General features: G+C 53.8%; 13 protein-coding genes across 17 annotated transcripts; 5 read left to right on the top strand and 8 right to left on the bottom strand.

Annotated features, from left to right (window-relative positions):
• Positions 1–850: 850 nt before the first annotated feature.
• Positions 851–1391, bottom strand: KVP18_000797 (uncharacterized protein; the record flags this gene model as incomplete). 2 transcript variants are annotated; one of them, XM_067950222.1, is made up of 2 exons in its annotated part: positions 851–1336; positions 1365–1391. In XM_067950222.1, 2 exons carry the CDS (start codon positions 1389–1391, stop codon positions 851–853), a joined length of 513 nt encoding a protein of 170 aa, XP_067810209.1. The 2 variants fall into 2 exon arrangements, with proteins under 2 accessions (XP_067810209.1, XP_067810210.1); XM_067950223.1 differs by lacking the exon at positions 1365–1391 and having other exon boundaries at positions 851–1342.
• Positions 1392–1500: 109 nt separating this feature from the next.
• On the top strand, positions 1501–5413 carry KVP18_000828 (uncharacterized protein; the record flags this gene model as incomplete). Its single annotated transcript, XM_067950272.1, has 2 exons — positions 1501–3648; positions 3689–5413. The coding sequence occupies 2 exons, from the start codon at positions 1501–1503 to the stop codon at positions 5411–5413; spliced, it is 3873 nt and encodes a 1290-aa protein (XP_067810254.1).
• Positions 5414–5759: 346 nt separating this feature from the next.
• KVP18_000792 (uncharacterized protein) lies at positions 5760–5975 on the bottom strand (the record flags this gene model as incomplete). Its single annotated transcript, XM_067950215.1, has 1 exon — positions 5760–5975. One exon carries the CDS (start codon positions 5973–5975, stop codon positions 5760–5762), a length of 216 nt encoding a protein of 71 aa, XP_067810202.1.
• Positions 5976–6131: 156 nt separating this feature from the next.
• On the top strand, positions 6132–9962 carry KVP18_000819 (uncharacterized protein; the record flags this gene model as incomplete). The annotated part of the gene is made up of 2 exons (XM_067950257.1): positions 6132–7160; positions 7218–9962. 2 exons carry the CDS (start codon positions 6132–6134, stop codon positions 9960–9962), a joined length of 3774 nt encoding a protein of 1257 aa, XP_067810241.1.
• A 182-nt stretch (positions 9963–10144) lies between these two features.
• On the bottom strand, positions 10145–13000 carry KVP18_000812 (uncharacterized protein; the record flags this gene model as incomplete). Its single annotated transcript, XM_067950249.1, has 1 exon — positions 10145–13000. The coding sequence occupies one exon, from the start codon at positions 12998–13000 to the stop codon at positions 10145–10147; it is 2856 nt and encodes a 951-aa protein (XP_067810233.1).
• A 53-nt stretch (positions 13001–13053) lies between these two features.
• Positions 13054–13401, bottom strand: KVP18_000803 (uncharacterized protein; the record flags this gene model as incomplete). Of its 2 annotated transcripts, none has more annotated exons than XM_067950233.1 (1): positions 13054–13401. In XM_067950233.1, one exon carries the CDS (start codon positions 13399–13401, stop codon positions 13054–13056), a length of 348 nt encoding a protein of 115 aa, XP_067810219.1. The 2 variants fall into 2 exon arrangements, with proteins under 2 accessions (XP_067810219.1, XP_067810218.1); XM_067950232.1 differs by having other exon boundaries at positions 13054–13374.
• Positions 13402–13407: 6 nt separating this feature from the next.
• KVP18_000758 (uncharacterized protein) lies at positions 13408–15185 on the bottom strand (the record flags this gene model as incomplete). 3 transcript variants are annotated; one of them, XM_067950137.1, is made up of 2 exons in its annotated part: positions 13408–14497; positions 14524–15185. In XM_067950137.1, 2 exons carry the CDS (start codon positions 15183–15185, stop codon positions 13408–13410), a joined length of 1752 nt encoding a protein of 583 aa, XP_067810131.1. The 3 variants fall into 3 exon arrangements, with proteins under 3 accessions (XP_067810131.1, XP_067810132.1, XP_067810130.1); XM_067950138.1 differs by lacking the exon at positions 14524–15185 and having other exon boundaries at positions 13408–14301; XM_067950136.1 differs by lacking the exon at positions 13408–14497 and having other exon boundaries at positions 14520–15185.
• Positions 14332–14514, top strand: KVP18_000760 (uncharacterized protein; the record flags this gene model as incomplete). The annotated part of the gene is made up of 1 exon (XM_067950144.1): positions 14332–14514. One exon carries the CDS (start codon positions 14332–14334, stop codon positions 14512–14514), a length of 183 nt encoding a protein of 60 aa, XP_067810138.1.
• Positions 15186–15302: 117 nt separating the features above from the next.
• On the top strand, positions 15303–15995 carry KVP18_000826 (uncharacterized protein; the record flags this gene model as incomplete). Its single annotated transcript, XM_067950270.1, has 1 exon — positions 15303–15995. One exon carries the CDS (start codon positions 15303–15305, stop codon positions 15993–15995), a length of 693 nt encoding a protein of 230 aa, XP_067810252.1.
• A 34-nt stretch (positions 15996–16029) lies between these two features.
• KVP18_000800 (uncharacterized protein) lies at positions 16030–17130 on the bottom strand (the record flags this gene model as incomplete). The annotated part of the gene is made up of 1 exon (XM_067950227.1): positions 16030–17130. The coding sequence occupies one exon, from the start codon at positions 17128–17130 to the stop codon at positions 16030–16032; it is 1101 nt and encodes a 366-aa protein (XP_067810214.1).
• A 514-nt stretch (positions 17131–17644) lies between these two features.
• KVP18_000804 (uncharacterized protein) lies at positions 17645–18640 on the bottom strand (the record flags this gene model as incomplete). The annotated part of the gene is made up of 1 exon (XM_067950234.1): positions 17645–18640. One exon carries the CDS (start codon positions 18638–18640, stop codon positions 17645–17647), a length of 996 nt encoding a protein of 331 aa, XP_067810220.1.
• Positions 18641–18773: 133 nt separating this feature from the next.
• KVP18_000822 (uncharacterized protein) lies at positions 18774–19850 on the top strand (the record flags this gene model as incomplete). Its single annotated transcript, XM_067950265.1, has 1 exon — positions 18774–19850. The coding sequence occupies one exon, from the start codon at positions 18774–18776 to the stop codon at positions 19848–19850; it is 1077 nt and encodes a 358-aa protein (XP_067810247.1).
• Positions 19851–19926: 76 nt separating this feature from the next.
• KVP18_000818 (uncharacterized protein) lies at positions 19927–21657 on the bottom strand (the record flags this gene model as incomplete). The annotated part of the gene is made up of 1 exon (XM_067950256.1): positions 19927–21657. One exon carries the CDS (start codon positions 21655–21657, stop codon positions 19927–19929), a length of 1731 nt encoding a protein of 576 aa, XP_067810240.1.
• Positions 21658–21901: the final 244 nt, after the last annotated feature.

The raw sequence follows: 21901 nt of genomic DNA, 5'->3' as shown, positions 1-21901 counted from the left end.
TGAGCGGAATGCTTGTAGTTCGGCCTGTCGTAGGGCTCATAGCAGGGCTTGTAGTAGGGCTGGTAGTAGGGGTGGTAGTAGGGCCTTCTATAGTTGTAGTACGGCTGGTAATGCTTATACGGATACCTGGGATACGGATATCTGGGATACGAGTAGGAGGACTTATACGTGAGTCTTGAAGAGTAATCGTAATGGACGGGTGGGCATCCGATCCTCTCAACCGCCGCCTACGACCTGTAGGTCACTTGCTGTTGCGCTCGGCTCTCCCTCTCTCCCTTGTTCTGCTCGGGTGTGGTTGCGCCCACTTCTAACAACACTCGGAGTCTCGAACTATTCAATTAAATGTTTCTGTTGTCAATCAACCTCTAGGCAAGATTCTGCAGAAAAGACAGAATCAAGATTCTGCAGAAAAAGAAAAGAAGAATTCTAAGATTGGCCAGAAGATCTGGGAAGTCTTCACAGAACGAAGCCATTTTCGGTTCACAAACACTAAAAGTGGACAGAGGAATGTGTATTCATACTACTGCAGTGTGCGTGTTCATATCTTCACAGAAGAGTCTGTCAGTTCTGTCTCCATGGGTCACGGGACAAAACGACCTGTAAAAAGTTTACCTGAGGATGTTGCGCAAATATGGGTGAATCTCGTTCGGCTGATCCAGGGTGTTTCATTGAGCACCTACTGGTGGATGTATGTCCTCACTTACCAGACTGGTTACATTTGTTTCCGGCTGCATCTCGTGAGGGAGACTGTAGGGAGTACAAGTGATCGGTTGCATCAACCGATTTATGCAGCTCTCAAACACATATTCATGACTACGCTGATTATCAGTTATTAGATGAGGAATCATATCTAGAAGGCTTCGTACTGCATTCTCTGGTTAGCGTTCTTTGCTGCATCATCGCCCGCAAGAAGCTCCACAATTTTTAGAGCGAATTCAAGTGCCTCTCCTGGACTGCTAGCAGTCAACACCCCCTCTGCGTAGACAACTCCGGCAGGTCGTCTGAGTACCGACGCGCTCCAAATTTCGAGCTGGTGAAGCAAGGCAGAAGGCGCTCCAATGGCGGCAATCAGCCGACCTTGGTTCGCCTGTGCTCGGAGAAGCACCTGTAGGTGTTTGGACTCCAGAAGGCGCTCCGCTCCTCGCTTACCGCCAGTAAGCACAATCGCGTCGAATTGGTCTTTGGTCTCAGATATTAGGGTGTCCGCTACGATATTTAGGCGGTGCGATGCCTTTACCAGCATGCTGCCTTCAATGCTGCCCACCACCACCTTGAATCCCACCCGGCCCATCACTGCCACACAGGTTGCCACCTCGTACTCGTCCACATAGTTCGCCTGCATTCAGAGCTGACAGGAATCTCACGACACAAATCAAAACCCGCTTGTCCATCACAAAAACCACACATACTGCACGCAAACCGTCCACATACACCAGGTTACGCCTGCTGCTACACCCATCTCAGTACTTTGTGTGACCCAGAAAACATCCGATTTTCCTTATGGAGGCAGCCGAACGACCCAAGAGAAAGGACAAGGGGAAGGAGAAGGGGAAGGAGAAGGGGAAGGAAAGGCAGAAGTCGTCCAACAGGAGCGCAAGCAAGAAGGCCTCCAAACGTCCCAAGAAGCGGGTAGACCGGTTCGTGCCTGTTTGGTCAGAGGAGCGGGCCTTGGTGAAGACCACCGACGCACCCGAGGTTCTCAGCGGATCGTCTGTTAGTAATCGAGATGTTCTAGCAACTGGAGCCTGGCTAGTCGCCCACGCAGCGACAGTACCGGCGGAGACAGCGGTGAGGCTAGTCAAAGCCATGCTCTCGAAGTTCAACTGGGTCCGGGCTGCACTTGCCCCGCATAGATTTGGCGTTGACTCCAAGACGCAGGAAGGCATGAAACATATCGGTATCGACCTGTCTGACCATGACCAGAGCAACGAACTGGGCATCTTCAGAGGTTTACTCGCAGACATCTCCACCTCCCCACTGGGTGACCGACTGCTGGACTATCTCACGAAAGGACTCGTAACCGCCCTAACGTCGTTAATCGACTCTGATGTGGCAAGCGCCGACCTCCAAAAGGCCGTGGGCATTCCTGGTGTTACCTTTAAAGGCACGAAACTTCAGTTCGCAAACCGCAATCATCTTCGCATCAGCCTCCAAAACCTCCTGAAGTTTGCAGAAGAAGGCGTAAAGTTCGCCGGTGACGAGCATACTATGGTGCACGAAGTCTTTAAGCGGCATCCACGGTACAAGGAGAAGGCTGGGAGAGGCGTGCGGTATTACACCGTCGGCCAGAACGCGGATGCACATGCGGAGTCAGCCCGCGCCTTCCTTGCCGTCCGCAAGGACGGCAGCTCTGTGGACTTCAGCTACTTGAAGTGCCTTCAGTTCATTCCTGACACGACGCTCGGCATCGTGGACGAGGTCTGCGATACGTTGATGCGTCTTACTGAGGTGAATCCGCGATGTGTAGGCAGTGTTCGTCACTCGTTACGGAGCGGCGTTCCGTTCGTGGGACCTTCAAGCAACATCGACACACACTCCTGCTACCACAAAGCCCTTTTGTGGTTCGCCAAGGCCTCGAGCACTCTACGTCCCTGCGTGATGCAGATTGTCCTGCAGAGCGTGGTGAAGATTGACGTAATGGCCGTGGATAAGCATCGTGATCGCACTGTAGACATGCGTTCTTTTCAGGACTGGGTGGAGAAGCAGAAACCGTTGTGGCTAAAGAAGATTAAGGCCGGAAAGCTGACCATTGAACGCATGAACGCCATTCTGGCTGACCAGAGTCGGCTGAAGGCCGCCTTCCTCAAGACGTTGTCCCACCACGATAAGAATCCTTACCGCTCTCTACTCACCGAGCTGTTCAGGCAACTTCACGTCTTCTGTACCAAAACTATCAGTGAACTGGAACAGCAAGACGCCCCTCCTGCCCTAACACGAGAGGCTTTAAGAGTGCTCTCTGATGATTCGGGAGCCAGCTCCACCTCGCTTACGACTGATACGGAGTTAGAACCCACTGCTGCCAACGGCTCCGTGAGAAGGACAATGGCTGACATCTTCTACTTCGAACTCCTGCACGTGTTTTTAAACTCTGTCGTAGGTGACACCTCAACTCGCCATGTGCCTTTTCTCCTGCTCTATATGGCTGGGCAGAAGTTTGAATGGATGACGGAGACCTTCAACCGACTTTTCGGTCTCTTGCTCAATTCCACGTCGGACTCTACACTGCGCGTTCAAGCGTCGCGGTACCTGTGCTCTCTCGTAGTCTCCGCGAAGTACGTGAACGACGTGTACATTCGGAACTGCGCGTACTATTTTCTGGACTCCGCAGAGCAATTCAATCGGACATGCTCAGAGGACCCCAAGATTCGAGGCATGGTCGACAACGGCGACCTAAGCACCATATACCGTACCAACCACTTCTTCACCCTGCATTTGGAAGTCGTATCGGCGGTGGCCTTGATTCTCTACACTCGCATAGACCAAATGACCTCGACCCCTGTGAAGCAGAACAGCCGCTCACAGTCACCGGTACGGAATGCTGCAACGGTCACGGCAGAGCGTTTGGCAGCAGTACTGGTAGCGCCCACGCGGGTAGCCCACCACCTGAACGGCGTGCTGGTGACCCGCCTGTGGTCGCTTCTGGCGAAGGTGAGCTACCTATTCTTTCTCTTTGGTTCATAGGTTTCAGATCGAGGACGTTCCCGCTTTCGTCACGTTGTCCTCTGTGCTGAAACCATACGCTCGACCTGCAGACATGGAAAAAGGCATCGCCTCGGAAGCCTTTTTTAGGCGTCTACCTTTCTTCAAGTGCCCGTTCAAGGAGATTGGCAGCTTCTTCAAATCGGTGCACGTCTTCGTGGACCATTTCGAGGCGCATAGAGGTGAGACCATTCCAGACGAGTGGGTGTTGGCTCGTCCCACAAGCAAGGAGGAGTTGGCTCCGGACGAGTCTATTTTGTCTCTCGCACGCTCTGGGCCGCCGCCTGCTAGCGCGGCGGTTGCTAGCGGCGAGGCGGCACCGACCTCTCTTAAAGACGTCGCAGAAGTATCAGTCGGAGACCTCATGACTCCGAAGCCGTCAGCGACTCCTCAGTTGTCGGAGTCTCCGCAGACGTCGGAGTCTCCGCAGCCGTCGGAGTCTCCCCAGTTGTCGACGACTCCCCAGTTGTCGACGGCTCCCCAGTTGTCGGCGTCTCCCCAGTTGTCGACGACTCCGCAGCCGTCAGAGTCTCCTCAGTCGTCGGAGTCTCCTATCGTCGAGTCGCTCATGAACTCACATTCAGTCCCACCTACCGTGAACTCGCCAAAAAGAGAACTGTCGCTGAGTGAATCCTCGTCGCCATTCAGTGAGGCCCCCTCCCCAGCCTCGACGCACTACCCATCACCTATGCTCTCGTGCACCGACGAAGGCACTGCTGAACCGCCTCATAGCGACGCCCAGAAGCCAGTCAGCGATATTTATGCTCACGAATCGGAGGACAGTTTGGAAGCGGAGCTAGCCCTAAGTAGACCTGCAGTGTACGACGAGATTCCGGAGACGGGTGAGCAGGAGAGGCCTGAGCCTCCACTCAAGCGACGGAAGCTAGACGTTTGCAGGGCAGACGTGGTGACCTTCGGGCCTCTCGACGACGACTCGGCCCAGTTTCGCGAACAAGTCGTGCTGCGGTTGGACGGGGCTGATGCAATATTAGCCCGCCTTCTCGGCCATAATGCGGACCTGGAGATAGCCATTTCGCGTATCTCTGACGTGTTGTCCTCCGTTGTCAACGAGGCTGCGGAGAACAGAGCCTGGCGAGGGGCGGGCTCTTACGCGCAGAGTGCGGAGGTTCTGGAAGTGAAGGAGGCTATGCGAGAGGGTTTCCAAAAGGTTTCAGGCGAGGTATCTGAACTCGGAGCAGCAACGCAATCGCTGGCTGCGAGAACTTGCGAGGCGCATAGAGAACTGATGTCACTGGTGAATTCCGCCGGAACACAGGCAGCGTCCCGACTGACTTTCAAGGTCAAGGACAACACCAAAGCGGTTGACCAGGAAAGCACCAAAGTTGACCACCACAAGAAGAAGAAGGAGAAGAAGGTGGATATTGGGGGCACCGAGGCCCTCTCGTCGTTCCTTTTCACAGCCGAAGACATTGCCAACGCCTTTGACAGCATTTTGGGTGACGACCCACAGGGAGACGGTGAGTCTGTTGAAAGTGAGGAACAGCTACGAGCGGCTGTAGGCAGCCGATTGCCAAGCCGCGCACCCTCATGGGAGTCAGATTTCGTTTTACCAGTTTCTCCTCTCGATTTGCTGGCGGAAGACCCTGACCTGGACGACTTTACCGCGTCATCCGTATCTAGACAGTCGCCTTTCAAGAGGACGAAATCGACTGAATCGTTCTTGGAGTCTTTGTTGGAGTCGACCACACTTTGATGTCTGCTTAGCTTAGGCTTCAGTACTAACTCTTTGACAGCTTTCAGTAATTCTTCCCACTTACCTGCGTAGACATCAGCACTGCCTCTTTGACAGCAATTATTCTTCTCACAACCACATATGCACATCTGACTCTGAGGTCCATACCTCTATGTTTGAATGTAGCACACACCACAAAAAGAAAACACCACAATAATTGTTAAAGCTTCGGAGGTCCATACCTCTATGTTTGAATGTAGCACATCTTTATGAATATTCCCACAAATATCATATTTTCGTTGTGAGTATGAAGATTGCCCCTCAACATGCACCAGTCTTCGACACACGAACGTTGGTGCTAACTGCATCATCTCAGTTCCCGGTCGGCCACTGGAATGACACCCCGGAACAGCAGCATCAGCAGTCCGCACCGGTGAATGACGACGCGAACTTTGGCATGTGGAACCCAGCAGACGGATGCCGCCCAAAGGTTTACGCTCAGTCGGGTCGCCAAGGTCATCAACAGCCCCGACAAGGTCATCAACAGCCCCGACAAGGTCATCAACAGCCCCGACGGGGGCATCGAGACCTAAGACAGGGGCCTTGTGACAATAACTTCCAATCTGGCGCAGTGGAAATGCCTCAGCATTTCAACACTCCACCTGGTGCGAGGCCTCAGGGCATGAGCCCTAGACCTGGTGCAATCACAAGGCCGCGGGGCATGACTATACCCTATGATATGACCAGGCCTCCTCCACTTATGGCACCTCCTGGCAACTTGTTCCAACACCCTGGAGAGCTGGTCGCTGGGATGCCCTTCCGGCCGAGACCTCTTATGCCACCTCCGATGCACATGAATATGTCCAGACCTCCTCCGATGGGGACGCCGTTTGGAAATCTGATGGAAGATCGTTTCTCCAAGGATTTTATGGCGTTGACGCATCCTGCATCGCGACCAATGTCTTCAGCGCAAACTTTGCCTGACTTGGAAGGCAAGTGCGCTCCAGCCTTGTTGAACTCGTCTCCCATTAAACTACCTGAAGAGCTGGAGCTGACAAAGGAGCAACGAGCTTTCTTCGCTAGTTGCAAATCACAGCCCTCGGGCCCTGAGGCCGCCAGATTGCCTTCACCTGAGGCCGCCAGAGCGCCTTCACCTGAGGGCGCCAGAGCGCCTTCACCTGAGGGCGCCAGAGCGCCTCCACCTGAGGGCGCCAGAGCGCTTTCTCCTGTGTTTACTCCCGCCTTGGCCGATTCCGATATGTCGAATGTTCGAACGTCGTCTCCATCTCTGTCGTGGTCGTCTTCAAACTCCTCCCGCCAAAGCGAGCTGATCCATACTTCCAAAAAGCTTCCCGCCGAACTGGCGCCAGCTCCCTCGTCTGAAGTCGACCTGTCCGACTTCCACTGCCCGTCCCTCAAGACTTCCACGGGCTCGTCTCGGTCGAAAGAAATGTCCCTGTCCTCAGGCGACTCCAGATCGGAGTCAGGGCAATCGGAAACGTCCTCAAATCTGTCGTCCAATCTCTCATCCAACCTGTCGTCTTCGCCCATCCAGAAGAAAGCCAAGCAATCTCGCCCCCAAAAGACTAGCTCGCATCTTGATGCAGTCAGTGAGGCGGAATACCCTGCGCTGGCTCCTTCTGAGCGGCAAACCCTTCTGACTGTCGACAGCCGCAGTACCCGGTCAAAAGCGCCTAAAAAATCATGCACGCGACAGAAGGATGCGAAATCTACTCAGGAGCAGCAAGATTTTTGCTCAAAACTTGGGGTAAGTACCAATCGTTACTCGTAGTTTGAGTTTTCTTCTGGTATTATGTTTTCCCAGCTATCTGTTCCCTTTGCTAGTCTTCCCACTCAGACCAAGACGGCAATTTACGGACTCAAGCGGTTGGTGAACCCCGAACGAACTGACGTCGCCGACTTGGCAAAGCAAAACATCACCGCAAAGTACGACCGCAACCGCAACGCTTACGACAAACAGCGAGTGGAGGTAGATCGCATTCGAAACGGTTTTGTCGAGCAGTTGGGTGACACTGACGCGACTTACTCGGACGAGGCCATGGGCTTAAGTCTCGGACCGAACGACTTTCAGGCGGCGAAGGTTGTTTTCAAGCCTGTAGAGGTGGAGGAGCCAGAGCCGGAGCCCGTGAAGCTCTCCAAAAGCCAGATGAGGAAACGACGGAAGGAGGACAAAAAGAAATGTGTTTCTGACCCTGCTGTGCCCCCTCGTCCCGAGAACAGCCCTGGTGCCCGTCCGACAGTGACGCAAGTCGTGCCTGCATCCCTAGTCACGCAGGAACCTGTGGACGATGACGGCTATTACCTGGAGCTGACAGGGGACTACGAGGAGCCGATTGAGCCAGAAAAGGTTAAGGGCAAACCCCAGTTGAATGAGGACGGCTTGCCCGTCACGGCGGATATTAAGCTACGCAAAAGACCTCCCTTTCGACCAGTCGACCGTAACGATCCTGCATCGCTGTCGATTCACAATTTGCTAACGCAGACTGTGCCTATGTACTTCAGGGGATACCTGGAGGAGACAAGACACATCCCTCTGAACACTGAGAGCAACAGGGACTTCCTCGCTGCGCAGTCTCCCCCGAAGGACCTCAACTTCAAGGATTGGCTTATGGTTACGCTGAAGCCTGAGCAGCGCTCTCTGGTCCCCGACTACCTTGCAGGACCCACGAGTGTGGCTCCTTACTTCTCTGGGATTCCCGAGAAAGAGCTCGTGTCGCTGCTGAACCTATTCACGTCCGCTGCGCCATACCTGCTGCAGCATGGCACTCCCACAAAGAACCTTCTTGTCATTTACAATCGTGATTTGAGGAACGAGTCCGAGGAGTACGACTCGATGCGCAAGCAGGGACTAACCCCAGAAGCGTCTGACTTCCCGGAAACCAAGCTGAATAAGCTTCGCAACCAGTACAAGACCGTCAACAAGTTAAGACTCGTACATTGTCAACAGATGATTCTCCGGCTTAGACAGGTGAATCACCAGAGAAGACGGGTCATGGAAGAGCTCTACGATCTCGCAATGAAGTATCGCACCGCCCCAGGGGTAGACACTGACACAGAGAAGTTTCGGAAGGCTTGTTGGGAGGACCTGCTGAATCTTCGCGATCAAGCCATGAAAATGCAGATGCTTATCAACGGGTACGAAGCTAAGTTGATATTCCTCTCGGGCCGAAAAGGTACCCGAAAGGTCCCGATGGACCCATTCATACCCCGAGATAAGAAGTTCCTCAACTTCAGTCACGACGACACGCTATCACTGAAAGTGCCCTGGAATCCAAACCCCTTACAACGCAGTGCGCACGACATTTTGCCTCCTGAGAATTACGACTGTATGAACCAGGGCGGAGGGAACGATTGGAAGCGAATCAACGAGTACCTTGTAGAAGGCTGCGTTAACGTCTTGGGAGTCGACACGCAGAGTCTACGGACGCTCTGTGAAAAGCTAGGCGTTGCCGGGACGCTAAACAGCGACCTTCGAGAGATCTACCGCGCCCAGCGCTTCCTTCGAATAGCTTACTCGAAGATTATGACCGAAGTCAAGGAGTCAAGTGTGCCCGAGTGGCTGAAGGAGAACCCTTTCACCGAAGAGGAAGGAACTCCCGAGGACGTTATGCGGTACAAGGTGTTAACGGCAAGGTCGAGAGGGTCGAGTAAACGAGCATCGCCTCTGTTCCATTTGTGGAAGTGGATGTCAGAGGAGGTTGTGCCTTTAGGAGAACCAGACATGCAGGATTTGGCGTACACGGCTTGCTCTAACTTCTGCGATCTGTTCGTGGTCTGCCGCAAGTCTGATCCGGAGTACACGCGTGTGCTGTCATTCCTTAAGCGTCTTGAAACACTCGATTCCAACGGCTTCATGCAGCGACTGACAGACAACGTCATCATACCCTGTTACTCGACTATGAGAATCACGGCTTCCTCACCTCAGATGAAACGCGTATTGGGCCATCTCGGGTCTACCACATGGAACACCACATTGAAGGAACTGTCTGACAGGGTCAACGTGCGTCGTGGCTACTGGAACCCTAACGAAGAGGAACTCCCCGCCTTTGAGTCCGTAGCAAAGTTGATCGACCACAACCCGCAGTATAACCTCGCCGCCAATGGTATGCTGACGCTGGCTGGTCTATCCGCCACCAACCAGTGGGGATACCGCCACCAGTTGAGCAGCGCCGATCTGGCCGATGTACGAGATCAGAGAGGCAAGATGAAGCGTCGAACCGGACCGCTAAAACTCTCTGAGTTCGACGCTGAAGCTGTCGTTTCGCCTCTGGAGGAAGACTTGTTGGTAGTGTATCCTGGGCCAAATGACGTCGAGCTGTCCATGTTCAGCCAGATCATGACGATTGTTGACGACTACCTCAAGAACAAGGGTGCGTGGGTTGTAACCCCTTCAAAGTTCCGAGTACCAGGCCCTCTACTGGACAAGATTCAGACATGGGATTTGTCTGTGGACTACGAAGACCACACACAGGTTCCAACCTCCGTCTACAAGAATGAGCTGCTGCAGCTGCTCCCCACGGTGCCGCTCGACAATGCCTTAGCACCCTGAAACTTGATACGTGTACATAAATGATAACCAACGAACATGAAAGTTGATACGTGTACATAAATGATAACCAGAATATGCATTTCTGAGCAAGTCTTTATCGCTATTCACACGTCAGCAGAGGACAATAATATTCACAAGCAGCATACTTGTCCCAATTCGGGATACATCTCCGATCGTTGTACTCAGAATAGCAGCGCCAGTAGCACCGCTGACACCAAGGCAGTCCCAGTCATCGCTGCTGAGTCACCAGACCTATGGTCTGTGATGTGAATCGTGCGGTCGTAGAAGAAATTACCCTCATACATACAGGTCTGGACGTACTCCTTCGTGGTAGCAATCTCTTGTTCCATCCTCACGGCATAGTCGCTGTCCCCAAGGAGACCAGCGGCCCACTTGAGAACGTGCTTCTCGTTGTAGTAGAACGATACCTGGTCTACGGATTCCTGGTTGATGGAGTATCCGACGAGTTGGTTGTGATCGTAGTTCTCTCCGAAGTACACCGCCCATGCGAGACGCGCCTGGCTTGGGGTCATTCCCTCCTTGTCAGCGAACGTCTGCAGCTGGTCGGGCTCGATGAACCCAAAGCGTCCGGCGTTATCCATACCCGATTCCCAGCCCGCACCATCCTTGATTGGGGGGAATATTGACACGTACAGGTTCTCCTTCACCGTATCGTGATACAAGCTGTAGTCAGCGCACCGAAACGACAAACACTGGTCGCACTCGGAGTAGGAAACGTCGTCGCAGTCGACATGAACGCAACCGATATCTGCAGGTTTACAGAAGTTGGTGCATAGTTCACAGCTCTCATGGTATCGTGGGACAAGAGATGACTTGCCCTCTATAGTCGCCACAAAGAGCATCTCATCACCTTTGTTGTGCGCCTTATCAAGAGTGGCGCCGTACTCAGGGATCTGGTTGTTGTTGTGGTCGCGGTTGTTGAGCCACCACTGGTGATAGGCCTGTAGTTGTGGGAATATTTTGGCAATCCAACTCTCAGCGAGCTCCGTATGGCCCTGTCTCACCAAGCCATCGTAGACAGACTTGATAGCCCAACCAGACAGCGAGGGTTTCGTGTTCCTCTCGTTCCAGTTACCTCCGTCGCCGCCTCTCTCCGCGGACTTGTTGTAGAAAACGCAGTCGATGATCATTCCTTCGTCCTGGGGGCGAACGGCGTCGTCTCGCGTTATCTGGTGGTCGAACATCGTCATGATGTTCTCGCGAGCCGTAATCGGATCGAAATGCGACATGGCGGCCGCTTGCTTCCACGAATCCCAGGCCCAGACACCGGCGAACCACGGAGCCGTCACTGAAGGTACCACCCCGGCAGAGGTGAAAGCGCCTGTCACGCCTCGCTTGTTGAGTTCTAAGGTTTCAATCGCCTTCACAGCCGTGATTGTAGCGCGTTGCACCCCATCAGTTTCGGTGGGCTGCCGCTTCTCGACACCTTCCAGCAGAATACGTTCCCAACGATCGACAGACGAATTCCATTCGTTCTCCACGGCAGTGCTGCTCAACAAGAGATTGTCGTGATGTGCCTTCGCTGCATTGAACTCCTTGTCATTGAACGTGTAGCTGACAACGTTGAGGATCTCGTAGGTGCCATTGTTCGGTACAACAACCTCATCCTTATAGTCTTCCAAGCTTGGCAGGGTACGAGATACGACTACGTATTCGCCTTCAGCTGTCCGCATCGTTCTGGTGAACATCAGAGACGCAACCTCATCTCCTCCGCTGGAAAACATCATGTTCCAGGTGTCCCGTAGCTTGTTAAACTTCCACACGAGATGGTTTCCGTCCTTACTCCGAGAGTATCGATTGTTGTTCCACGGCGTCTGATCAGGGGTGTACCAGTTAGGCATACCGGTCCTGCCATAGTTTTGGCACCACTCACGCTTGCCGCCTTCAGTAGCAATCATATCGGGAGTCACGCGGTTCACGCTTCCATTGGCCTCTCGCTCATTGAGCACCTTGAAGCACCTATCGGTAGGGAAGATCGATCCGCCCCACGTCAGCCTGTCACCCTTCTTCAAACCTTCCACCGTCGTCCGCGTTAAGCTGGTCTTGTTATTCGAGTCATCATCGATGAATCGGACTTCCATAGTAATGGACACACCGTCAGACAACTTGTACTCAGCTCGAAGAAATCCAGGAAAGGAGTTGTATTCAGCTGAAGTTACAGTCTTGCCTTCGATCTGGAGCTCGTCCAGCATATCCGAAATCGCGACGATGTACTCCTCGGCGACGACATACGGCCCGGTGAAACCAATTCGCATATCCTTCTCGTTTGCAAGTCCGGCACTGGGCTTGTCGGCTACCTTCGGCACTGGTTTGCAGTCCGCCGAGCTGGTGTCGTCTTCTCCAGGTATCCACTGCTCGTACGGTAGCGTCCATCCATGCCATGAACCGTTGTCCATCAGGGGTGTGGCGGTGAGGTTGCGGTTCTCAACCTCCTTCATAGCGACGGGGGTGTGTTTCTTGTGCAGCACATTCGCGTACTGCAGGGCGAGCACCGGTTGACCAGTTTTCAGGTCAGGCAGCACGCCCTCTCTCTCTTTTGTCAACTGGTCGTGGTACAATAGATACAGTGAGGCCGCGGTCCACGAAAAGTTCGAGGCCCCCTGAGTGTAGCAGTACTCAGGGTGGTAGTTCTCCTGCAGAGGTCTGCCCTTTGTGCTCATGCCAGCAGCGTTCTTCAAGACCTTCCATGCCATCTCAACAGCTTTCTCGGGATTGCGCTTTGACATGCCTGTGAGCCCGAAGTAGACCTGGTCAATCCAGACCCGCCCTCTCCAGTAGATGTCTCCATCGTACGCTGGGTTACTCTTCGAGGCCGTAGGTAGTGGGACTGGAGAGTTAAACTCCTCTGGGTCCAACATGACTTTGATAACCTCATCCGCCTGCTGGTCCGTCGCAATGCCAGCCCATAGCGGTGCCCAGCCCTCGCATCCACGCCCTCGGTGAGTGAGGAGCTCTCCGGAAGGACACTCCAGAGCCGCAACGCCCAACGATAAACCGAACACTCGAACACCGACCATACAACTGTTGCAATAATACGATTGAGAATTGGGGCACAACCCCACACTTTTTGTCACCTGAGCCCTCTGAAGGTGCCCTTTCCCTCTCGCCGCATCATGCGCTTCATCTGCACGACTTTCTGCATTGACTGACTGAGGTTGTCGTTCAGTTTGTCCAGTCGTTGGCCGCGGCGCATCCACTCGCGCTCCTGGAGCTTGCTGTAGATGCGTGCCTGCGTACGGCGAGCATTGATGACCTCCTTGAAGTGTCGCTGCGCCTTCGCCTCGTTCTCTTTTCTGTACCACGCGAGCCCTGCATCCCCAGGAGACTCCACGGCGAAGTTCATCACGTCGTAGGGTGGAGGGTTGATGTCGTAAAAGCCCGCCAGCGACATCGTGGTGAATACAAACATGACCAACATTTTATGTCACTCAGAAGCCATCTCCCTTCGTTTCGTCACCCTCTTAATATCGTCAGCAGGTCTCTTCTTGTCCCCCTTCATGCGGTTCAGTGTGCGCTTGGTGCGGGACGTCTTTTGTTCAAGATGCTTGATTTCTTTGGCATTGGTCCTTGGATCCGACCGAAGTTTCATCAACTCCTTGTGGTCATGGGCCCACTCCTCTTCCAGCTCCTCCATGCTGTGCACCTTCTCGAACCCTGCTTGACGACTGGGACGGGTGAGTCGGCTGCGGCGAATCGAGGGTAGGGGATTCAGCAGACCTTCATCTGAGCGAGGCTTGACGTCTGGTTTTTTACTCATGTCCGCAACACTCTTCGCTACGGCAGCCTCGAAGGTCGTGATCTGCGGCGTGTCGCTGCTTTGCGGAGCTGTGCGGTGGCGTTGCTTGGGCACGAAGGACCTGTAGCGCATCCCAGAGGCGTAGTGGAACCCTCCAGGAGCAAGTGATATGCCGCGAGAAGGCTTTGTCTCGGACACATCGACAGACGTTAGCGGCATGGACCTCTCTGTTCCCACCAGGGCTAGGACGTGATGGGCGCCGGCGCCAATAGCCCGCACTTTGCTGGGAAAGAGGGCCGGGTCTACCAGCTTTGGAAGGTTAACGACCCCTGACAGGTCCACCCCGTCACCCAAAACTCCCTTTGTTTGGGTCCCCCACGCGTACACCTCGCCTTGGTCACTCAATGCATAGAGAGACTCCCCTCCAAAGCCTATGAACGTCATGGGAGGCAGATCTACGCGCTCGAATGATTGCAGGCGAGTTCGGCTCGCTACATCTCGGCCCGCGATGTCCGCGAAGCCTGCGGAGAGTACCTCTCCGGCGTCGGTAAGCAGCAAACTGAGTCGTTGGCAACCTCCCATCGAGGTGATCGACGCAGGACTTACTGGCAAATGGGCCTCCACTACGCCAGTGATGCCCTTTTTGACGCCCAGCTGACCATAGGAATTGTTACCAAAGGCCAAGAGTCGGCAATCTCCACCGCGAGTCGCGATCTTCACGAAAGTGCAATTGGATCCAACGCCAACGTCGACCACTTCGGCCGCGATGGGGGAGAGTCTGTGTATGCCTGTTGACGAGCTCACTGGTCTGCCGTTGTGACGCACGGAGTCAGGTCCTCTCTCTGCTGCGTCCTATCGGAGGGGTCGGTCACCACACCGTTGCACTGGCCGAACTCGTTGTTGCCCCATGACAGTACCACTCTGCGACCGGTCACTTCTCTTGCCAGGCATACCGTGTGGTTGGCCCCCGCGCAGATCTTGAGAGCCTTGGTCTCTAGGCCGAGACAGATCTTGAGAGGGGTTCGCTGCACGTCAGGGACCGTAGTCATGTCGGTGGGGCAGGTGAATGTCGTCTTCCCATGGCTGTCCCGGAAGGACCCCCATTGCCACACACTGCCATCAGCCAGGAGTGCAGTGCTGTGGGAGTCTCCGGCCTGCACACTTACCACGGCAACGCCATCGCACTCTGTCGGAAATTTTACCGGAAACGGAACATTGGAGGGAGTATCCGGTGTGCACTCTCTACCCAGGGCGCATCCGTCATTATTACCCCAGGAGACAATACTATTGTCCTCGAGTACGGCCAGACTGTGCTGGCTTCCAGCACCGATCAAGATCACTCCTTTCTTGCCGAACGATTCATTGCAGAGAAAAGGCTTCAGGGCAAGTTTGCTTTCATCAGATATGGGCAGCTGATCGCATTCCGCCGATCCCCAGACGTAGAGGTCGCATATAGAAACGGCCATCAATTTCCCTGATTTTCAATATTCTATGTCCATTGTGAGATACGAGTCCACTGCATAGGTGGTAGCCGATGCTGAATGGCTGCTGTCGGATAAAATCGCGTTTTTCGCCTTTCGTTGATGTCGCAGCGCTACTACGACCGAGTGCTCTCCAGCTCAGGGGTATGCTCCAAGTCGTTCAACAGCGATTTCGGATCGGGCCTCTTGAAGAAGATGGGCTGGAAGGGTCAGGGCCTTGGGAAGGCGCAACAAGGCACGACGGAATGCGTACAGAACAAGCGTCGTGCAGCGAACACCGGCCTCGGCGCCCAAACAGAGTCGGCCGAAGATTCTTCACGCCGGTGGAACAACTGGTGGGATGACGTCTACAATCAAGCCGCAGCCAACACGCGCACCAGTGATGATAGCTCCACCGACTCCGAATCTGAATCTGTTGTCGAAAACCAACGAATCACCAGACCGTTTCGCACGAGGGACCCACGAAAGCTGGTTCGTCAAAAGGATCGAGAGAAGCGAGGGCTTGCAGCTGAGGAATCGGAGAAGGCTCCAACGGAGGACACAGAATCATCTGCTAAGCAAAAGAAACGTACTCATAAAGAAAAGAAACCGGAGAAGGCTCCAACGGAGGACACAGAATCATCTGCTAAGCGAAAGAAACGTACTCGAAAAGAAAAGAAACCGGAGTCGCGGAAAGAAACGAAACCGAAGGGGAAAGAAACGAAACCGAAGGTCACCAAATCTAGTCTGTACGCCATCTCCTCCTCTTCCTCGTCTTCCTCACATGAGAAACGGCGAAAAAAGAGAAGAGCATGAGTCCTTGTTGAGATTTACAGACGGCATTCATCATTTATTTGTCGACGACGACTATCACCCCAATCTTGTCAATGCCCACGACTAGCATGCCTGCTGTGTGTGGATCCTTCTTCTTTTCATCGTGGTAGTTCGGCTTCGGCAGCGTCTGCACCAGGCATATGTTAAACTCGCCCTGTTCATTAATACGGAAGGGACCGAAAGTCGCCTTGTGGGCCTTAGTGACGTCGGGGGAGCCCGCTCCATTCGGAGAAAGCTTTTCGAAATCGCGCATGATATCTTCAAGATCCTCTGTGCGCTTGCTCACACAAGCTTTCCGAGTGACTGCCAGTCTGAGGCCAGGGCCGATGTTCAGTCCCTCCACAGTTACCTTCACATTGTGGCCCTTTATCACTGTTCGAAACATGTCGTGCTTCGTTACAGCCGCAAAGCATGGTGTAGAGTGCTTGGGACATTGGAACGCGCTGGCATCCTGAAAGTGGGCGCACTCGACGCTGTCAGAATCATTCCCGTTTTCGTCCACAACCTTCGAGTACTTGTAGCATTCCATGTACTCGTCGCCAGGGCAAAAGCCTTTAGGGCAGAAGAGCGGATACAGTTCACCCGGAGTTTTGTTTTTCTTCATATGCGCCTCGGCCTCCTCCTTCTGCTTGGGACTGAGAACTGCCTCGGGGAACCGCGACATTTCCTCTGCCCTCGATCCGAACACACTGGTGAGGGTGGCCTCCATGGCATTGATCTTATCGACCGCTGTGACTAGTCTCTCCTTGGCCTGTTCGAAATTGCCAATGAGATTGGACGCTCTTTCAGTAATCTCGTTTTCCTTCTTTCCCAGCTGTGCGGAGACGTCCTGATACGAGTCTGTCAAGTTCTTCAAGGACTTCTCCTTCCGTATTGTGTCCTCAGCCCTCTCCTTCAATTCTGAGGCTTTCATCTCGACATCTTTGAGGCTGCTTTCCCGCTCGGACACTGGGCTCTTCCTGGCCTTCTCGATGACTGGATCAGGCGTTGGGCCTGCCTTCTTTATGGCTTCACTGGGTGGTTCTGTGGTGGGGGGTTCCCCAGATTTGAGTTCTGGCTTTTCATGGAGACGGAGGGCATCACCAAACAGCGCGAGAAAGAGTAATGCAGTCCTCATACTGGATTTGTGCACACAAAGTGATGGAGTTTTTTCGCCCACTGTTTCCACAGGGTGTCGGGCTTATGGAACTCCTACTCTACGGGTCCGCCCTGCAGGTGTCGGCACGTTCGAGCGGGCAGAGACAGTGTATAGGAGTGGTCGAATTGGACGGTCTGGTTGAATAATTTTAAAGATCAAACTGTGTGTGCTAGTAACAATGGATCCTCTATGGGTAGTACTGGCATCTCAGGTGACTGCTGCAAGGACTGCTGCGATAGTTACAAGTTCAATTCTCTCATTGCTGTTCTTCGTGGCCATTGCCGGTCTGTGTGTATGGAACTGGCAGAACACAATGGCTCGACGAAAAGGCAGCAGAGAACTCAGAGAGCGTGTATCGGAGGCTGGCTTGGCAGAGGATTTCACAGAAAGGAGGAGCCCAGAGAGACCTTAGAGAGAGGAGTAATCAGACTTCATAAAGGATGCAAAGTCCGTTTGATTAAAAGATTTCAATTTTTTTGAGAATATATGGTATCTAGGCAGTGATGTGCTTGGCCAGGTCAACAACTCGGTTGCTGTAACCCCACTCGTTGTCGTACCAGGTAACGAGTTTGACGAAGGTATCGTTCAACATGATTCCGGCCTTAACGTCCAGAGTGGAGGAGTGGGCGTCATGCACGAAGTCCTGAGACACAACGTCCTCGTGCGTGAGAGCCATAACGCCAGCCATCTCTCCCTTAGAGGCCTCCTCAACAGCAGCGACGATGTCCTCGTACTTGCAGGGCTTGGTCAGCTTGCAGGTGAGGTCGACAACAGATACGTCAGCGGTGGGGACTCGGAAAGCCATACCGGTGACCTTTCCGTTCATCTCGGGGATGACCTTGCCAACAGCCTTAGCAGCGCCAGTAGAGGCGGGGATGATGTTGGCAGAGGCGCAACGGCCAGCCCTCCAGTCCTTTCCTCCCTTTGAGGGGCCATCCACGGCCAATTGATTGATGGTCATGGCGTGAATAGTGGTCATGAGTGCCTCCTCAATGCCAAACTTATCATTGACGATCTTGACAAGGGGAGCCAAGCAGTTGGTCGTACAGGAAGCGTTGGAAACAACATCCTGACCAGCATAGGTCTTATGGTTGACACCCATGACAAACATGGGAGCATCAGCAGAGGGAGCAGAGATGATAACCTTCTTGGCGCCTCCCTTGAGGTGCGCAGCGGCCTTCTCCTGAGTCGTGAAGACACCAGTAGACTCGCAGACAACATCAACGCCAGCAGCGCCCCACCCGATGGAAGCAGGGTCCTTCTCGGCAAAAAACTGGACGGCCGTGCCATCAACGATGAGCTTGCCATCAGCATGGGACACGGAGCCCTTGAATTTTCCGTGAACCGAGTCGAAGCTGAGCAGGTAGACAGCGTAGGAAATGTCCATGAAAGGATCATTGATGGCAGCTACTGTGACGCCTTTCTCCAATGCAGCACGGAAGACAAGGCGTCCGATGCGTCCGAAGCCGTTGATACCAAGAGTCACCATTTGTACTTTTTGTGAATTTCCTGTAAACCGCACGCATATAGGTATGAATTGACCCCACAGTATGGGTTTGATTCGCTGTCCCCTGAACTTCGTTTCCCGGCGTGCATTCAATGAAAATTTCGTGTGCATTGATATGTGGAAGCTAGTCCTGCCGCTACCTGTCTTTGCTGCAGTTTTCGATGGGGCATCGCGGCACGAAATAATGCCATTGGACTACTACGTCCAGGGCACCTACCCCTATGACCGGCTGTCCCTGGCAGACTACGAGACCTGCATAGTGGATCTTCAGGAAGAATTCGATGCACTTTTTCGACAGAGTTACAGCCGTTTTTTTTCCCCAGTCAGCCAAAATACCAAGTGGGAAACTGTGCTGGTAATACCTGACCACCGTGTGGACGGAATGCCAAACACGACCTTGGCGTTCATGAAAGCTGCACAGATACCCGCAGCGTTTGGTAAGAATGCCAACGTGGCCGGCAGCAAGCTCTTCGACACCATCGCGCGAGCCCCGACGGTCGAAAGCAACCTTCTGGACAAGCTCGCTGCGCATAAAGGCAAAGACGGCGGTGACGGCCTGGTGGAGGTACGAGAGCAGCTCATGTGCTTCCAGGTCGAACTGCAGCACCTGAGTGACAAGCACCGCACATTTCGCCAGTACGAAACAGTCTACTTTAAGGTGGTAACCGGCCGAGTCAGAGAGGCGGCCCCCAAAGGCAGACGGGGCGCAGGTAAAGCCGCCGAGTACGACTGGTCTCCTTTCAGAGCTCCATTCTCTTTGGGCCTAGACGGCACCGTCCCCTTCTTTCGAGGCTCTGATGTTCAGGACAAGCCTCGAACTGCGTACGCCACCGCCGACATACCCACAGCCGCCTACGTTACAGAGATGGCTGAAGCCTTGCTAAAGACAGAGGGCAAACGTGGATGTCCCGAGAGGGACGTTCTTTCCATCAGCGAGTCCGGTCTGATTCGGGAAGCATGTGTTGAGCTGGGAGGGGGCCTCACACCTGATGACGCATACTTTCCACACAAGCAGAGTGACCTGTTCCTGGTGCAATGTCTGGCTAGGTACCCTCCGAAGTCTAGTCTATTCGTACACACCGCGGACGGGAAGTATACCGTTCGTGAATGTGGCATGCGAGGCGACTGGGGGGCTCCCAAAGACTCCACCGCTAGGAGGTTTGTCTCATGTCTTCGGAAGACCAAGGGTTAAGGTGTGTACGATCTAGACGACGTGTAAGGCTCGTAGACGTTTGAACAAAACTTTACGATCTAGGCGAGGCCTGGAACTAGATGCGCTCCAGGGCTTGAATGCCCACCAGATTGAACACAGTGGCGAGCATTTTCCTTGTGAGCTCACATAGAATCAAGCGGCTCTCTTGCTCGTTGGAGCCCACCACCCGGCACTCTCTGTAGAAGTCCGAGAACGTTGTACTTAGGTCGTAACAGTACTCACACAGTCTGTGCACTGCGAGGTCCCGATGGAAGGCATCCATCAGCTCTGGGAAAGTCAAAAGGAGGACAGCCAACTCTCGTTCCTTGGGGTGTGCCACCTGCAGATTTGAGGCGTCTAGGCTAGAGGCCTCCACTTCCGCCTTCCTGAAAATGCTGCAGATTCTCGCATACGCGTAGAGCAGGTACACAGCTGTGTTTCCTTTGGGATCGAGCATGGCGTCGAAACTGAAGCGATAATTGGTCGTTCTGTTCTGCTTCAAGTCGAAATACTTCACCGCGCTGAAGCCAATCTTTCTGGCGGCTTCGCAGTCCGCAGTTCCCGTGGCATCCTCTTGCCGTCGTTGGATTTCCGCCAGTGCTCGATCGCGAGCCTCGTCCAGCAGTGTCGTCAACTTTACCACGTCTCCGCTGCGAGTCTTAAACTTCTTCCCCTGTTCCCCCTGCACCAGACCAAAGCCTATGTGGTCCAGCCTTGTAGTACCAGCCACACTCCATCCGACAACCTCAGCGGCCTTGAAAATTTTTTTGAAGTGGCTTTCCTGACCCATGTCAGTGACATAGACCACCCACTGACAGTCCTCACCGTTCTTGTCTAGCCGGTATCGCACGGCTGCTAGGTCCGTGCTGTCGTATCCGTAGCCCCCATCAGATTTAACGACCATAAGTGGCACCTCCCCCTTCTTCTTCTGAGGATAGTTGTCCACGAAAAAACACTGAGCTCCGTCGGACACTGTAATGAAGGTTTCGAGCTCCTTCACGACTCCAGGAATCATCTCGTTATAGAACGATTCGCCTCGTGCAACAAGCTCCTGGACCTGCAGGCGGTCGTAGATTTGCTGGAAGTCGGCCTTAGACACCTTACAGAAGAGTTTCCAGGCCTCGGTAGCAAAGGCGTCGCCACTTTGGAGACTAACAACCTGCTGCTGAGCCCGTCGTTTGAACTCCGGGTCTTCATCAAAGCGGACTTTACTCTGCTTGTAGAATCCACAGAGCTCCGTCAGCTCCGGCGGACACGTCAGGAAATCAGGGTGAGTCTCCCGCATGTACTCGATCAGCATGCCGAACTGTGTACCCCAATCACCAAGATGGTTTCGTCGGAGAACCGTGTAGCCACCAAACTCAAGGCACTTGCTGATGGCCTCGCCGAGGATTGTCGACCTCAGGTGCCCTACGTGCATCTCCTTGGCTATGTTCGGAGATGAGAAGTCGACGAGGACTCGCCCCTCACCGAACTTGTACTCAAAGTCGCTAAGCACACAAGGCCGCAGTGCACGAGAGACCCACTCTTCACCCAAACGAACGGTAATGAAGCCTTGAGGAGCGACGGAGACTTCCTTGAATGCGGAGGCGTCGAGAGTCGCGGCGATTCTATCGCCGATAATCTTCGGAGATTCCGGCAGGTCTTTCCGGTGCTTCTTGAAGAGACCCATAGCGTTGTTGCATTGGAAGTCGCCAAACTCGGGCTTGGACCGAGTGATGGACGCCGTCACGTCCGGCAGCGTGGGAAAGGCCTCCTTAATGGCCGCTCCGAAGAGCGACTGCAGCTGGCTTACGAGGGAGTGCATTGCAAATGAAGGTTTTTGTGTGGGGCATGCGCCTAGGTGCAGCGATCTGCGGAAGACCCGTGCACTAAAATGATTCTTCTCGCAGTGCACCACGCCACTGGGGAGATTCCGGCACGCTAAAATGATTCTTCCTGCGGAGACAAGAAAAGATCCGACGAGCGTTACACGTATTCGACTCAGCGATGTATATTCGCGAATACATCACTAAGGCCTGCCATCCACTGGTCAAACGTTATATATTCGC

The sequence above is a fragment of a genome (genome assembly GCF_019968955.1).
Source record: "MAG: Porospora cf. gigantea A chromosome Unknown PgA_NODE_2_length_148957_cov_356.986, whole genome shotgun sequence".
Taxonomy (NCBI): Eukaryota; Apicomplexa; class Conoidasida; order Eugregarinorida; family Porosporidae; genus Porospora; species Porospora cf. gigantea A.
The sequence above is the reverse complement of the archived record's forward strand: the minus strand, read 5'-3'. Positions and strand labels throughout refer to the sequence as shown.